Here is a 14,826-nt window from a genome sequence, read left to right on the forward strand (position 1 = left end):
TTTTTAGATTTAATATGTCAACCGTGGTCTGCCACCGATAGCGTTTGTTGGCCACTTTATTTTGGTTGGTCAGGACTGCCTCACACACCTGTTCAAGCTGCTGGCATAGACTCCCTAATGGATCCTTTTCCTTTCTTGGCTGGGCTAGTTTTTTATCTGCATCTCCTCTGTATTCTCACATGCCTGCTGCCATTGTTTGCACAGTTCGATACCTGAGCAAATTTCTTTTTGCTTTTATTCTACTGCCAATCTCCACAGCTGGCTTGCCTGCCAGCAAGGACAAACAAAGGTTTTCCGTGGTCCCACTTAAGCGGCTAGAGCAGCCCTAGAGACTAGTGTTGCTCACAGACCAGAGCCACTGCTCCTGTGGAATCAGGGGGTCCTTCCCAGCAGGCAGGAAGTGGAAATGCTGTGCAAACAAGGATTGTTTGGAGCAGTATTATTCAGTGAGGACATCAGTACATTCTTCTGGTTGAATAATGTCTCCTTCAAGCCCCTCATTGCCGAATTGCTTTCTCTCTTTCACCTCCCTCTCTTGTGCTTTGTGGACCAGAAATATCACATATAAAGCAATAGGTAATGAACAGAGGCTTAATGGCTTTTCATCATTACTTCTGGATGTTATTGATTTTCTGATTCAGAGTTGCTGTATTTAATGAGGCCTATTCATATTTTTAGTTTCTATCCAAATGCACGCCCCCTGGCGATCAGTACTTTTCAAGACCCTCTTGAATAATCCAGATCAAAGATATTCACCAATCTAGGTAACAGATTGCAGTGTGCACTTGCTGATTTTTGGCTCAACATCCCTCCAGTGGTCCAATGGTGTGTGACCTTCCCTCTTGGAGTGACATTTCTCCAAGCTACCTGCCTGCCTTTTCCCATTCCTGTTATCAAAAACAATGTCAAGAGCCAGAGAACTCTCCATTTGGATTTTTCTTTGCATAAAAATAGTTTATTGCACAACCAGATACCTGATCACTGGAACAGAGCCGCACTGTTCATTTTCTGTAACATGGAAGCGCACATTCAGTGCCAAGGAAATACGAAATCTGCATTCTGCATGAATTATGCAAAGCCTTGCATTTTATGCAAATACACTTGCATTTCCCCAGCGAACTCAACTTCTGTGTTTTATTCTGAACCCAGGTGGGGTTTTTTTTCTCTTCATTTCAGCATTTGAAATTTTGGCAGGAAACCGAAGTGCCCTGGCAGGAGCAACGGGCAGCAGGGTAAAGGAGTCGTAGCACATAAAGAGGAGAATATGTCCGGAGGCTGTTCAAGGTGGGTGGACAGGCAGCCCTGCTCAGCTCCAACCCATTTCCAGAGCACTGGCAGCCTTTGCAAGCTCTGCAGGGGCATTTTCAAAGACACCTCCACAGGAGAAGGACTTCGGTGTGTACTCATTCTGAAAAGGAAAGCTGAAATGCACTATAGAATTTAAATTCTGCACCAGATATCAGGTCCCAGGATATCAGGAGCCTTTCAGCTATCAGGAGCCTTTCCCCTTGAATGGAAAAGGGGCAAACAGCTTTGGCCCCAACCCTTCTTTGTATAAAATGCTAACCAGTGGTGGGATCCAAAAATGTTAGTAACAGGTTCCCTCGCCAGCCCCCCCTCAGCAAAGGGGGCAGAGGCGTAACTTGGCAAACCTGAGCCCTGGGCAAAACCTGAGTTGGATGCCCCCCCATGGGCAGCCACCCCACCACAACCCCCCAAAAAAATTTTGCACCAGGTCATTTCTAAATCATCACATTATAGAAAATGCCCCAACTCACAAATCTGAACACAGCAATGGTGAAACACACAGGTTCTTTGATAGAGACTGGTGAGATAAAAGGTACGAAAGGCTGAGAATCAATGAATTGCAGTACCTGAAAGGGATTCACCCAGTTCAGGGAGTTACATTATTAGTCACAATTGCTATATGGAACCTTCACGTTCAAAGGCAGTATGCCTCTCGGGGAGGCGAGGGCGTGGAGATGGAAAAGCGGACCCAATTAGTAACCCCCTCTCGGCACACACAAATAATTAGTAACCCACTCTCAGGAACTGGAGAGAACCTGCTGGATCCCACCTCTGATGCTAACCAGTGAAAACAGTAGGTGTGTCATGTACAGATAGGGTTGGCAACCACCAGCTCAGTGACCCAGCAGTTAATGGCTCTTTGAAGCGTGGAGGGTGCATTATACCCTGCTGAGTTGCCCCCTCTCCCCAAACACCACCCTCCCAAGCCACATCCCCCAAATATCCAGGAATCCCCCCACCCCGAGCTGGCAACCCTGTACCTGGCTGGCAGGGCTAGGGTTAGGGTTATTGTCTTTTTGACTGAAAAGATTAACAAGTTGCTAATTGTAAGGGATCGATTGGTTCTTCAGTTGGTTGCAAAGAACAACACAAGCCGCTCACCCATCCTAGATTAAAACAGCTCAAAATTCTCTGTCCTCCAGGAGTGCCCCGATCCAGCAGCCCCTCAAGTGCCCCCTGCTTCTTGAAATCTACAGGCTGACACTCATTCCAACAAGGGTCAAGGAGGAGAACTTGCCAGCACGGGGTTTGCTGATGGGTTATCCACAAGATCCCAATGGTATTTTTCTTGGTAGTCCTTTCACAGCCCCTTCTGCCATAGCTGTGCCTGTAACTTGTGGGGAGAGGCTGCCATGATGCACAGCAGCTAAATGTTACTAAGGGGCATTCCCCCCGCCCCCCACCCCCCGGCCACCTTTTCCCACCCAGGACCAGAGGAGGACTTTTGCAGAACTGTGAGTCGACTTAGTGCATTTTGTTTTTAGCATTGTCAACAATCCATTGTCAGTGCTCGTTCACAAGACTGGAAGAGGAACATGTTCAATTAAAAAAAATTAATGAAACTGTAGAAGACATGAAGCTGCTTAGTACAGAATCCAACCCTTGGCCCATCAAGGTCAGCAATTTTTCCTCAGACTGAGGGACTCTCCAGGGTCTTGGTTTGAGCTCTTACCTGGAGATGCCAGGAATTGATCCTGGGACTTTCTGCATGCCAAGCCAATGCTCTACCACTGTGCTACAGGCTTTCCTGGTTGTGAGACACTGTGGCAGAGAGGTAACATGGCTTGGGTACAGATATTAAGGGGCAGGAGGATAAGAAGCTGTGTTACCACAGAGACAATCAAGTTGGTGGTTATAACCTCTCAGCAGCAAAGGGTGTGTTGTTGGAAAAACAGGATCCCATTTTTCCCATCCATGACCTATGTCACTTTCAATTATGTGAGATAACCGAGGAATGAAGGGAAAACACACACAAAGTGTCAAACTGTGCATTTATTTCATAATCAGATATTATCACAATTTATTTCACAATCAGATAATATTGGAAAAGCCCAGAAACAAAGATGCAGGCGAAACATTAGGAATAAAAACTACCAGACCACAGCAACACAGCCCAGAAAACACACAACAACCAAAGATGGTTTTTATTCTCCCTCATCCAGAAAACAAGACTATTTTCACTTTTATGATAGGTAAACAGCATTGATCACAATTGGTCTGACACAGTAAAGCAGTTGTACCCAACCTTTATGAGCCTTCAGGCACCTTTGGGATTCTGACACAGCATGGTAGGCTCAGGCACAAAATGGCTGCCCAGGAAGTTGAGCCAGTTACAAAATGGTTGCCATAGCCTACGTTCACTCACACAGGGAAGATAATTATGATGTGGTGGCAGTTACAGGGCAAAATCAACATTTTAAAAATCTGTACAACCAATCAAATCTCCAACAGCCAATTAGAAGTCCCACTTTCCCCCACCCACTTTCTAAAAATGGGTGCCAGGAAAGATTTCAGCGGGCACTGTGGTGTCCAACCGTGGGCACCACATTGGGGACCCCCACAATCAAGTCTAATTGTCTCAGTATGACCTAACTAAAGTTTGCACCATACTGATTTCAACAGCAAAGTTAGGCATCAGCTTAATTCCCATTGAAATCAATGAAACATTGAAAAGTTTGGCAGAAGCATTAAAATCATTTCCAGGGACTGCTGGTGCACCCATTAATATATCATAAATCATACCCCCAAAATACAGAAATGTCATTTCTCTGATTTCCCAGCCATGCTCCCTCCTGAAGACGAGCATTGTTAAATCTCCATAGAAAATTATAATGATGCAACGGGCTGGAAAAATAGATTATACCGCAAAAGGTAGGCATCGTTGTACACGTACAGTTTCTGATCTCCGGGGCTGTAGTTGATGCTCTGAATGGTTTCCATCACTTTATCTATAATGATGCTCATTCTGCCTTCGTTCCCTGTGTTTGTGTCGTAAGTGTAAAAGATCTCCTCTTTCCTCGTATTGACCGGCCTTGTGGCGTACAGCACCCCACACACAATGAAAGCGCTCGATACAGACGGCCTGTACTGTCTTGTTTGCCAGGTATCGAGCACATCCAGAGTTGTCTCATTGAGTTTGCTGATCACAATGTTGCCAGTGCTAGCTTCTGTTGAGTAAATCACCCACAGCCCACTCTCATCCACCGCAAAAGACATATCTTGCCAGGGTACGCCCGCGTAAGAGAACCGATTGTTATAGGCAGCACCCGGAAGAGTTTTTCTCACCACAACCGTGTTTGTGTTTAAATCCAGCTTACTCATATCTCTTGAAGCATGTGCATTAAAGTACATGTAATTTTTGTAGACAGCAGTACCACTTCCTTCCCCATACTGAATTCGATACTCCTTCGCATTTTTGTAGAGCAGCAAATCGTCATAGGAACGGTAAAATCTGTAATATTCCAAGTATCTCCCATCCGTATTCAGGGGAGCCACCCAGAAGAGATCCTTCTCGGGCGAAAGGGGAGAGTAGTCTCTTCCCCAGGCTCCATATTTGAAGGCAAATCCTCTCCAGTTCAGCTGAATCACATAAGGTTGGCTGATGTTCAGGATTCCACCATGACCGCAGCTTCCTGAAATTAATCAAAACCAGACATGTTTTACATACAAACGTCATGTGAAGGAGGAGTTTAAGAACAGGACCATCTGAGGCACAAGCACAACGCAGTTCTCTGAATCAGGGGTTAGCCAGGAGATATCTTTTAGATTTCGACACAGTGTGGTGGGCACAACAACAAAATGGCTGCCACAAAATGGCTTCCAGAAAAGGTGACGTGAACTGCAAAATTGCTGTCATAACTCATCTTCAGTAACAGTGAAGATGCTGCTGCCAAAGTAGCGTTTTCAAAAAACTGGGCAGCCAATCAGACCTTCAGTGGCCAATCAGAAGTGCTGCTGGACAAGAGCCCCGGCTAGCCTCACCCACTTTCTAAAAACACTTGGTGGGCAGCAGGAAAGTTGCTGGCGGGCACCATGGGCCCATGGCCACCCTGTTGCATACCTCTGCTCTAAATAGATTGTCAGTCCTCCTGAAACTTCTTCCCTACTTTGACCCCTGGCTGCAGAGGTGAGATCCAGCAGGTTCTCACAGGTTCCCGAGAGTAGGTTACTAATTATTTGTGTGTGCCGAGAGGGGGTTACTAATTGGTGATTTTGCCATGTGATTTTTGCCTTAATTACGCCCCTCCTCCGCTCCTCAGCAGTAGCGCGCAGAACTTGAAGCAGTCTAGCAGGAGGTGCACCGGCGTGCGTGGCAGCCTGCGCCTGCGTGCATTCGTTTCCTGCCCAAGGACCGGCGCAGCGGCTGCGTCCTTGCCACAGTCCCGCCCAGCAATGCCCCGCCCCTGGAATGCCCTGCCACGCCCCCGTCGTGCCCCGCCCAGCCCCATTGGCGCTACGCCACTGTTTGAATCCCACCACCATGGGAACCTGGTACTAAAATTTTTGGATCCCACCACTGCCTGGCTGGTTCAATTATTCCTACTTCACCCTTCTCTCCAACCCTCGTCTAACTACCCGCACCTCACATTATTCACTCACATGTCTTCCGAGCCTTCAGAGAGCCCTCTCTCTAGGCTATTTGCAAGTTATATGTAGACAGAAGCTATTGTACAGTGATATTTTTAAGAGATTACACGACTCATTCCAGGCAAGAATGAAAGGAAATCAATGTGGGATATCTATGGCATTATTTATAGTTGTTCCCTTGCAGTGTTCAAAAGATTGGCTAATAAACTGGGCAGATAAAGGAAAAATACGGCTACTGCCAAGTGATTATTTTCCAGGGACTGACTGACTAGGGGAATTCACCCCCTCCTTCCAAAGAACACATATTTGTTTCAAAAGTAGCATGTAGGTCGGAACCCCATCGGTTAGACTTAGCCTAGGGCTGTCATTTGCATACCCCTGCTGCTCCAGCTTGATGTCTTCAACCCTAACTGAAATCAGGTCCCAAGCTCAGATTTCAGTACCTCAGCCTTCCTCCCTAAAATCTCTCAAGAGAAGATGTTAGATCAGTTGTGGTGGGTTTTCCAGGCTGTGTGGCCATGGTCTGGTAGATCTTGCTCCTAACATTTCGCCTGCATCTGTGGCTGGCATCTTCAGGAACAAGATCTACCAGACCACGGCCACACAGTCAGAAAGCCCACAACAACCAGGTCGTGAAAGCCTTCGACAGTACATTGAAGATGTTAGAGACGAAGCTCAGGATCTACAGCGACATCCATGCTGCCTGGGTTGGAGTTGCAAACCCTCCCCTACAGCAAGGAACGATGGCATTGTCTGTGGTCTACAGAGGATCAGAATGATTCATTCAGAGTATCAGATTACCCCAGGTACACATGCCCAAAGCATCTCTTTTCCAACTCTATATAGTAGAAGAGATAACCAGGCTGTTCAAATGATCCCAAGTGCAGTAATGGCTGGGATTCCGATGCAGTGGTGGCGAACCTATGGCACTCCAGATGTTCATGGACTACGATTCCCATCAGCCCCTGCCAGCATGGCCAATTGGCCATTTTTGTGCTGACCCAGAAGGGTACAAGCGGAAATGGAAGTGATTGTAGTGGTGGCGATGGGAGTTGTAGTCCATGCACATCTGGAGTGCCAAAAGTTCGCCACCACTACGATCACTTCCATTTCCGCTTGTACCCTTCTGGGTCAGCACAAAAATGCCAGCTCACCAAAGGATGTTTCCAGGGCACCCCAAAAACACCCGTTGCGTATCAAAGCCACATGCAGATTATTGTCATGGTCGCATTTTAGCAAACACCATAAACAGAAGTATTCACCTTTACCGCTGTGTTCTGTAAATGTGAGATTCTAATGCAGGTCCTGAGGACAACTTGCCTCCCACCCACCAATTTCCTGGTACCCACCCAGTGTTTCTAGAAAGCAGGTGGATCCAGTTGAGTTTTTGCCCAGCAGAGCTTCTGACTGGCTCTTTAGATTTTTTTTTTTAAGCTGTTTTGGCAGCGACTGCCACAACATTATGAGGACCTCCACTGTATGACTGAAGGTAAGTTGTGTGGCTACAAAAGCAAACTATTTTGAAACAGTACGTTCATTTTAAAAATCATCCCGTTTAAGACCCCTTATGCATGCAGTATTTTCCTGGGGGCTTTTTGCTGTGCCGTGGCGTCTCCTTGCTTTTCTCTGTTTACACGCGAGGAGGCACCCCACCGCCTGCTGCGTGGCTTGCCTGCCCCCCACTTCTAGATCACTCCCAGTCATTGCAAGTTTGTCGACTTTGTTTTTAAAGCCCTTAAAAAAGTATATCAATATTTCTATGCTATATTGATATTTCTGTGTTATATCAATATTTATCTGTTATATCGATATTTTTGTGCTTTTCACAAAAGCCATCCCTCAGAAATACCTATGAGGAGTGGGAGGGGGGCAGACCAGAAGGAGCAGAAACCCCAAAGCGAGGGAAAACATCTGGGTTCTCTGTTCTCACTAACCATGGGGCTTCCGAGATCTGTGGCACCATTACACAAAGCACATCAGTACAGAAATCTCTGTCCTAAAGGAAAGGTCCCCTTGCTGTGGGGCACAGCTGGGTGTGTATTATCAGCCAAAGAGACCTTCTGCCTGAAATTCTGAAGAATTACCATTAGAGATTGATATGTCCTCGATCCTTGACATTTTGTGGTTGGCTCCATCACCCGTGGCAGCTATTTTGTGTTTGCACCCACCACCTGTATAACAATTCCAAAGGTTCCCCCAGGCTCAAAATGGTTGGGGACTCCTCTTCTGCAGCCATTATGAACTCACTTTGGCCCATCACGAATAGAATGCTTACCTCAGGGCTCTTCAGCGTGTAGTGGGCTTCCAGAAAGGTCTCCTCACATGTTTCTGTTTACACTGAAGGAGTCACTCTCTGCCTACCCCGAACCTAGCTTGCAGTTCTCAATGGACCTCTGCGGCTTTACCTGTTCCTCTTAACTCTGCCCATCCTCTTAAAGGCACAGATCTCATCACACCCGTAGCTGCAACATAAAGGGTTTGTTAAAGCCCTTTAAATGGCATTTATATTGTCACAAGCAGCAAAGCCCATTGCAGGGGAGATGCAATAGGCCATAGGAAAGGGTGGAAGAGGCTTTGCTGGGGCTGTAGCTCCCCTCTTGCTCCCAGCATGACACTCAGTGCTTCCCACAGCAACCAACCACCTGGGCCCCAAATCAACTGATGGAGTCCCCTTGGAGGTGGGAGAGGTTGGAGAACTGCGGCTGGGGGTAGGAGGGAAGGTGAGGATAGGGCAGGGGTCTGGAACCTGCAGCTCTCCAGATGTTCATGGACTTCAAATCCCAGATGTTCATGGACTAGCAAGGCCAATTGACCATGCTGGCAGGGGCTGGTGGGATTTGTAGTCCATGAACATCTGGACAGCTGCAGGTTGCAGACCCCTAAGATAGGGGAAGGGTGGAAAGGGAGTGGCTAAGGGTGGGGGAGAGCAGCACAGTGAGGCTTGGGGTGGCAGAAGGATGGAAGGAGACCACTGGGGTGTGGGGAGGGTGGAATGAGGAGGCTTGGGTGGGGAGAGGGTTGGAAGATGTGGCTTGGAGGGGGAAAGGTAAGACTTGGGGTGGGAATGGAATGTCAAGGTGATGCTTGGGGTGGGGGGAGTTGAATGGAAAGGGTTGGGGTGGGAAAGGGTCAGAATATGTGGCTTGGGTGGGGCAGGGTGGAATGGAGATGGTTGGGGTGGGGGGAGGCATGGAGCCCCAATCCTCCTTGCTGGAATCAGTGCTCTGTCCAGCAAGCAAAATGGGGCTCCCATCTCCCTTTTGGGAAGGGGAGTGGTGGGAAAAGGGGGCTCCATCCTGCCTACTGGACTCAGTCCAACAAGTGCACTGAGTTCAGAAAGCAGGAGACACCCCTGCCCACCTCCCTTACCCAGGCTTGCAAGCCTTGGGAAGGGAGGTAGAGGCAGAAGGGGGCTCCATCAGTTGATCTGCGGCCCTGGTGTTGCTGTGGATGGGGAGAAGGCAGGGAGAGCTCCGTGGGCCCTCAGATCAGCTGATCCGCAGGCTGGGGAGGTGGGGAGGTCTTGCACTGCTTCTGGATATTTGCAGGGGGAGGATTGATGGCTTTGCCGGGCCACAGAGCAGCTGGCAATGGCCTATGGGCATGCAAGATGCACAGGGTTTGGGTCCCTGACTGTGTGTCCTGCACAGCAATTGGCTAAAGGTTCATCATCGGTTGTTTGAACCCTTAGCCACTTATGTCTTGTAAGATACCTGTGATAGCAGGTATATTGATATTGTAGCTCCTGGCACAACATAATGGCCCCAAAAGAGCAGGCTTTGGAGAGCAAGATGGCAACAAGACAGAAATGCTGCCTCATCTGCCGCAAATCACCTTAAGTTACGTCTTTCTATCTAATCATATGGATATTATATGTTGATATTACTGCTCTGGGAACTAATTTTAACCAAAGTTCTTATTTTAAAATTTTTATTCTATTTTAAATATCTTATCTGAACCTCCTTTTAATATATATGAAGACTTTATTTTCATTGTTTCAGAAGCTAGTCGGAAGCTAGTTTTCCCAAAGTTCTTATTAGGTTTGGAAAGTCTTGTTTTATTTTGTCTTAGGATCTTATTTGAGCCCCTCTTTTATGCCTTTTATACAGAGACTCTTTGGCTTTTATTATGGAACACTTTGACCTTGCAAGCTCCAAATGCAGAATAGCTGGGCAAAAGAGAAGTGATCAGGGAGGTGGAAGCAAGAGTCAGCCTATTATTTTACCTGTGCTTCTGAGCAAACTGTTAGCAACTGCAAATGATTGGTTGGTTGTTGGACATTGTAGCTAGTACTTAAAACTGGTCATTTTTTTATCTTTAACCCGCTTCTGAGACTGTTACCCTGTTTCCCTGAATATAAGACATCCCCTGAGAATAAGACGTAGTAGAGGTTTTGCTGAAGTGCTAAATATAAAACATCCCCCGAAAGTAAGACATAGCAAAGTTTTTGTTTGGAAGCATACCCATCGAACAGAACACCAGAGCATGCAGCTGTGGAGCGGAAAAATAAGACATCCCCTGAAAATAAGACATAGCGCATCTTTGGGAGCAAAAATTAATATAAGACACTGTCTTATTTTCGGGGAAACACGGTATCTGGCTTGAGGGATTGCTAATTAGAGTTGTAACCTATGCGTCAATACTCCTCTGTTTCCTTTGAATTTAACAGCTTGCTAACAATCATGACCAAAAGTAAGAATAGAATAAACTCACCAACTGCTGCTAGTCCTCAACCCAAACAAAAACAGAGTAAACTGGATACTTTTGTTACTAAGCAATCCCAATGTCTCCAGACAGACTTTTTAGTTCCCAACTACAAACAGGTTTACTCCTCTGGAGGGAATAGTGGAACCGGAGTCTGAATTTGGTCAGCTGGGGAATATAGCTGTACCTTCAACTCCGTTCTGTGACCCTTTATGAAATGCTCTGGAGAAAGTGTTTTAGTGGATTCTTCATCTTCCTCTGATCATTTCCTCACGAGATTGCTTGTTGAGCTTGCAGATCAGTGGTTACTGACAGCAAGGATGCCAGAGGCATAGCAAGGGGGGAAGCGCCCGGTGCACTGGTGCATCCTCCTCCCCCCACCCTGGAACGCCCCCACCCCGGAACGCCCCCACCATGCCCCTGGAATGCCCTCGCCACACCCCCACAGAGGCACGTGCCTGCTGCGTCACGCCCCCCATGTCCCCTTGGAGCTACGCCTCTGAAGGACACTTCAACATATTGAAGACAGAGCAAGTGTTTAATCTAATTAGCAATCACACAATTAAGTTTTTGAACGTATCTGTCTCCCCTCAAGAAAAACCCCTTGCCTACCATCCCTAAAAAAATAGCTAACAATCATGACCAAAAGCAATCGGAGCAGCAGTGGCGTAGGAGGTTAAGAGCTCGTGTATCTAATCTGGAGGAACCGGGTTTGATTCCCAGCTCTGCTGCCTGAGCTGTGGAGGCTTATCTGGGGAATTCAGATTAGCCTGTGCACTCCCACACATGCCAGCAGGGTGATCTTGGGCTAGTCACAGCTTCTCGGAGCTCTCTCAGCCCCACCTACCTCACAGGGTGTTTGTTGTGAGGGGGGAAGGGCAAGGAGATTGTAAGCCCCTTTGAGTCTCCTGCAGGAGAGAAAGGGGGGATATAAATCCAAACTCTTCTTCTTCTTGTAACACAGCAAGTGATAATGCCCTCCCTTCTGCAGATGGAAATTTCAAAGTAAATTCCTCAGAGGCACAAAGCATTGTCTGTAACCAAAAGGAGATGAGTTTGCTCCTAGTACCATCACAAGCAGTTCTTGAGGTTTTTCCATACAACGGGCGGATAACTTGCTGGAACTCGATCCACGGAGCAACTCACAATTTAAATCAGATTTTATATAAAGACTTTTTAAAAAATCACCTCAGTCGAGGTTCTAACTTCTTCAGCCCAACATACCAGGCTTTTAGAGGAATTTTCTCAAGCCTCTATGGCAAATCTTTTATTGAAAGAAAAAAGACATTTGCAAACCTTTGGAGTGTACCCCACATGAATGTTTAAGAATCAGACTGTCAGACCTCTATTTGAAATGAAAAGAAATGCTAATAGAGAGACTGTTCTAGAAGCTGTGAATCAAATTGTGAACAATTTCCCGAGACTATCCTTGTCAGCTCAGAAAACGGGGAAAGCAAAACTCCAGTGGCTTGAACATACCACCATAGGAACACCAAAAGTAGCCCCTGAAGTCCAACGACTCCCTAATTGACCTAGAAGCAGAACTAACTACACATCTGCCCAAAATGAGGATCTAATCCCAAACAAAAAGGCTAGTGCATCTGAAATTAATTCAGCTATCCGAAACTATGATGTTTTTGACCCTGAACTTGATTTATCACATCCATTGAGTAAGGGAATGGTTGCAGTTACAGAACCAACAGCAAAATTCTCTTTGGAAGCCCCTTGTAACATTCTCTCAAACACTAACCTGGAGGACAAGGCTGTGGTTGACTAGTCTTTGGGAGAACTGGAGGGGGGACTTGCTGGGGATAAAGGGGTTCAGAAAAGCCAGATTTGGCAGAACTGGCTTTCTTAAGAATCCAGAGTCTGTTATTGGCTGAAGTTCTGAGATCTAACAATTGTCTATTATTGGAAAAAAAATGTATGCTAAACATCTAGAGAAAATATTGAATGCATGGGTAACATCAAATTGCATACCAGGGAAAACTACTGAAGACCATTGTCTGATATTAGCTACACTGGCGGAAAAATACACAAGAATCGAAAGGGAAAAATTATACGTGGCTTTTTCAGATCTAAAAGGGGTGTTTGATGCTATCCTGAAGGATCCTTTGTGGAACAAACTTCACAAAATTGGAATAGATCCACACCTACTTATGTTAATGCAAAGACTACATTCCAACACGACTTGCCAAATAAAATATAACATCAATGGTGACCTAACAACAAAGATCTCAGTTAAGAAAGGTGTAAGATAAGGTTGTGTCCTTGCTCCCCATTTATTCCACTTATACGATCTAGGCCCCTGCCTGGAAGAAACTGATGGTCTACCACCAAAACTGGACCATGACTCTATACTTTTACTCATGTATGCTGATAACACAGCAATCTTAGCTCGTATGCCAACTGACCTAAGACAATATTTACAAGCCTTTATTAACTATTGCCAACAAAACAATCTCATTATTAATTTTGAGAAATCAAAAATCATGGTCTTTGCAAAAAGATGGCAAAAATACACATGGAAAATTGGCAATGTAACCATAGAACAAGTAAAGTGCTTCAAATATTTAGGTCTGAATTTCTATTACAATCGGAATTGGACGCAACATAATGCTTGAGTAATAAATCCGGCAAAATGTGCATCATCGGTCATTGCATGATTTTATTTCCATCAAGGGAACTAGCTAATTCTGGTGGCAGTTTGAATTTTCAACACCAAAGTAGTACCACAACTTCTCTATGAAATACCTGTGTAGATACATGCATTGTCCACTGAAATAGAGCACATCCAATCCCAGTTTCTCTGTCAACTAGTACATGTACCGAACTGTGTTATATATTTTATCATCTGTACAGAAACCAGCCAATGGCTACTGGAGACCAGAGCCTAGATTATAACTATCAAATATTGGCTCAGGATTCATTTCTAAGCTTCAACTCCAACATCTTATCTGTTAGAGAATACCCATTGATTTGAGTGATCCACAAAAATCCAGGAAAAAATTTCTATATTGGAATCGATTTGGACTCTTTATCTAGATGAAAGTTCCATCTTGAAGATAAATAATCATGTATGGTCATGAGATCCAGAAGAGATTCCCTGCAGACCCAAAAATCTGATCTCCATGCTATTTTGGAGTAAGACCAACCGAAAACTTCTGCCCAAACTACCTAACAACGCTAGACAATCCTAGACTCAGAAGAGCATACATGCAAGCCAGAACAAACACTCGACCCTCAGCAGTCTTAACTGGCAGATTCTAACGAATTCCATATTAAGAGAGACTTTGCATCGGTGGATGCAGGACCTGTCTCATATTTTGTTGGACTGTCAAATGCATAAAGACTTCAGGGAGAAATTAATTGAGACTGTAGCACCCTTCTACCAGAGACTGAACAAACATGAGCTTCTTCCTCTCTTATGGATGGACTGCGATTCAACAGTTACTTTTGAAGTGGCAAAAATTTTATCAGCGGTTTCTGATCAACGGTTATCTAGTCTTACTAATAATGCTAAGTAATGACTATGATTAATGTCTAACAGAGACTTCGATGGGCTGAACATTATTTTTAATGTAATGATTTTATGCCATTAAAGGTTGTCTTGACTCTTGACCCCAAAAGAAAGAGGCAAAGCCATTCCCTGGACCATACGCTGCTGAAGAAGGGGGCAGTGTGGTAGATTCCCCGCCCTTTCCCTTCACATACTCTCTCTCTCTCTCTCTCTCTCTGGCTCTTCATAAAATGTGCATTTTCAAAACCACTTTCACAACTGTTTTGCAAGTGGATTTTATTCATACAGCTTCAAAGAGCACTGAAAGCTTATTTGAGTGCATTATTCTGCATGTCGCGGAATGAGCCCGCTGCATAAAATGTACATTTTCAAATCCCACTTCCACAACTGTTTGCAAGTGGTTTTTTACTTTAATCCTTTACAGCTTCAAAGAGCACTGAAAGCAGTTTGAAAGTGCATTATTCTGCATGTGCGGAATGAGCCTCTCTCTATCTCTCTCTCTTCCTGTCACTGCTGCAGCCAGGAAAATTGTTAAAAATATAGTCTTGTCTGAAATAAAGCTGTAAAAAGCCCTCCCAATCATGGAGGAGGGCGGGAGCAGAGCGGGGGAAGGTGGGGTGGCGACAAAAAGAGCCCCTGCTTGTGCTATTCCTTTTTAAAAGCCAAACAAAGAGGGCTGTTTTTAACATTTCTTTTAAAATGTTTTT

The 14,826-nt window shown here is 45.5% G+C and overlaps 1 protein-coding gene across 1 annotated transcript in view; it reads right to left on the bottom strand.

Annotated features, from left to right (window-relative positions):
- Positions 1–3,281: 3,281 nt before the first annotated feature.
- OLFM4 (olfactomedin 4) overlaps positions 3,282–14,826 on the bottom strand; it is a 37,675-nt gene continuing 26,130 nt past the window's right edge. Inside the window, exon 5 of the mRNA XM_048494540.1 lies at positions 3,282–4,940. Coding sequence (XP_048350497.1) covers positions 4,135–4,940 — 806 coding nt within the window. The 3' untranslated portion in view covers positions 3,282–4,134. The remainder of the gene's footprint in view (positions 4,941–14,826) is intronic.

Source organism: Sphaerodactylus townsendi, linkage group LG04 (genome assembly GCF_021028975.2).
Source record: "Sphaerodactylus townsendi isolate TG3544 linkage group LG04, MPM_Stown_v2.3, whole genome shotgun sequence".
NCBI lineage: Eukaryota > Metazoa > Chordata > Lepidosauria > Squamata > Sphaerodactylidae > Sphaerodactylus > Sphaerodactylus townsendi.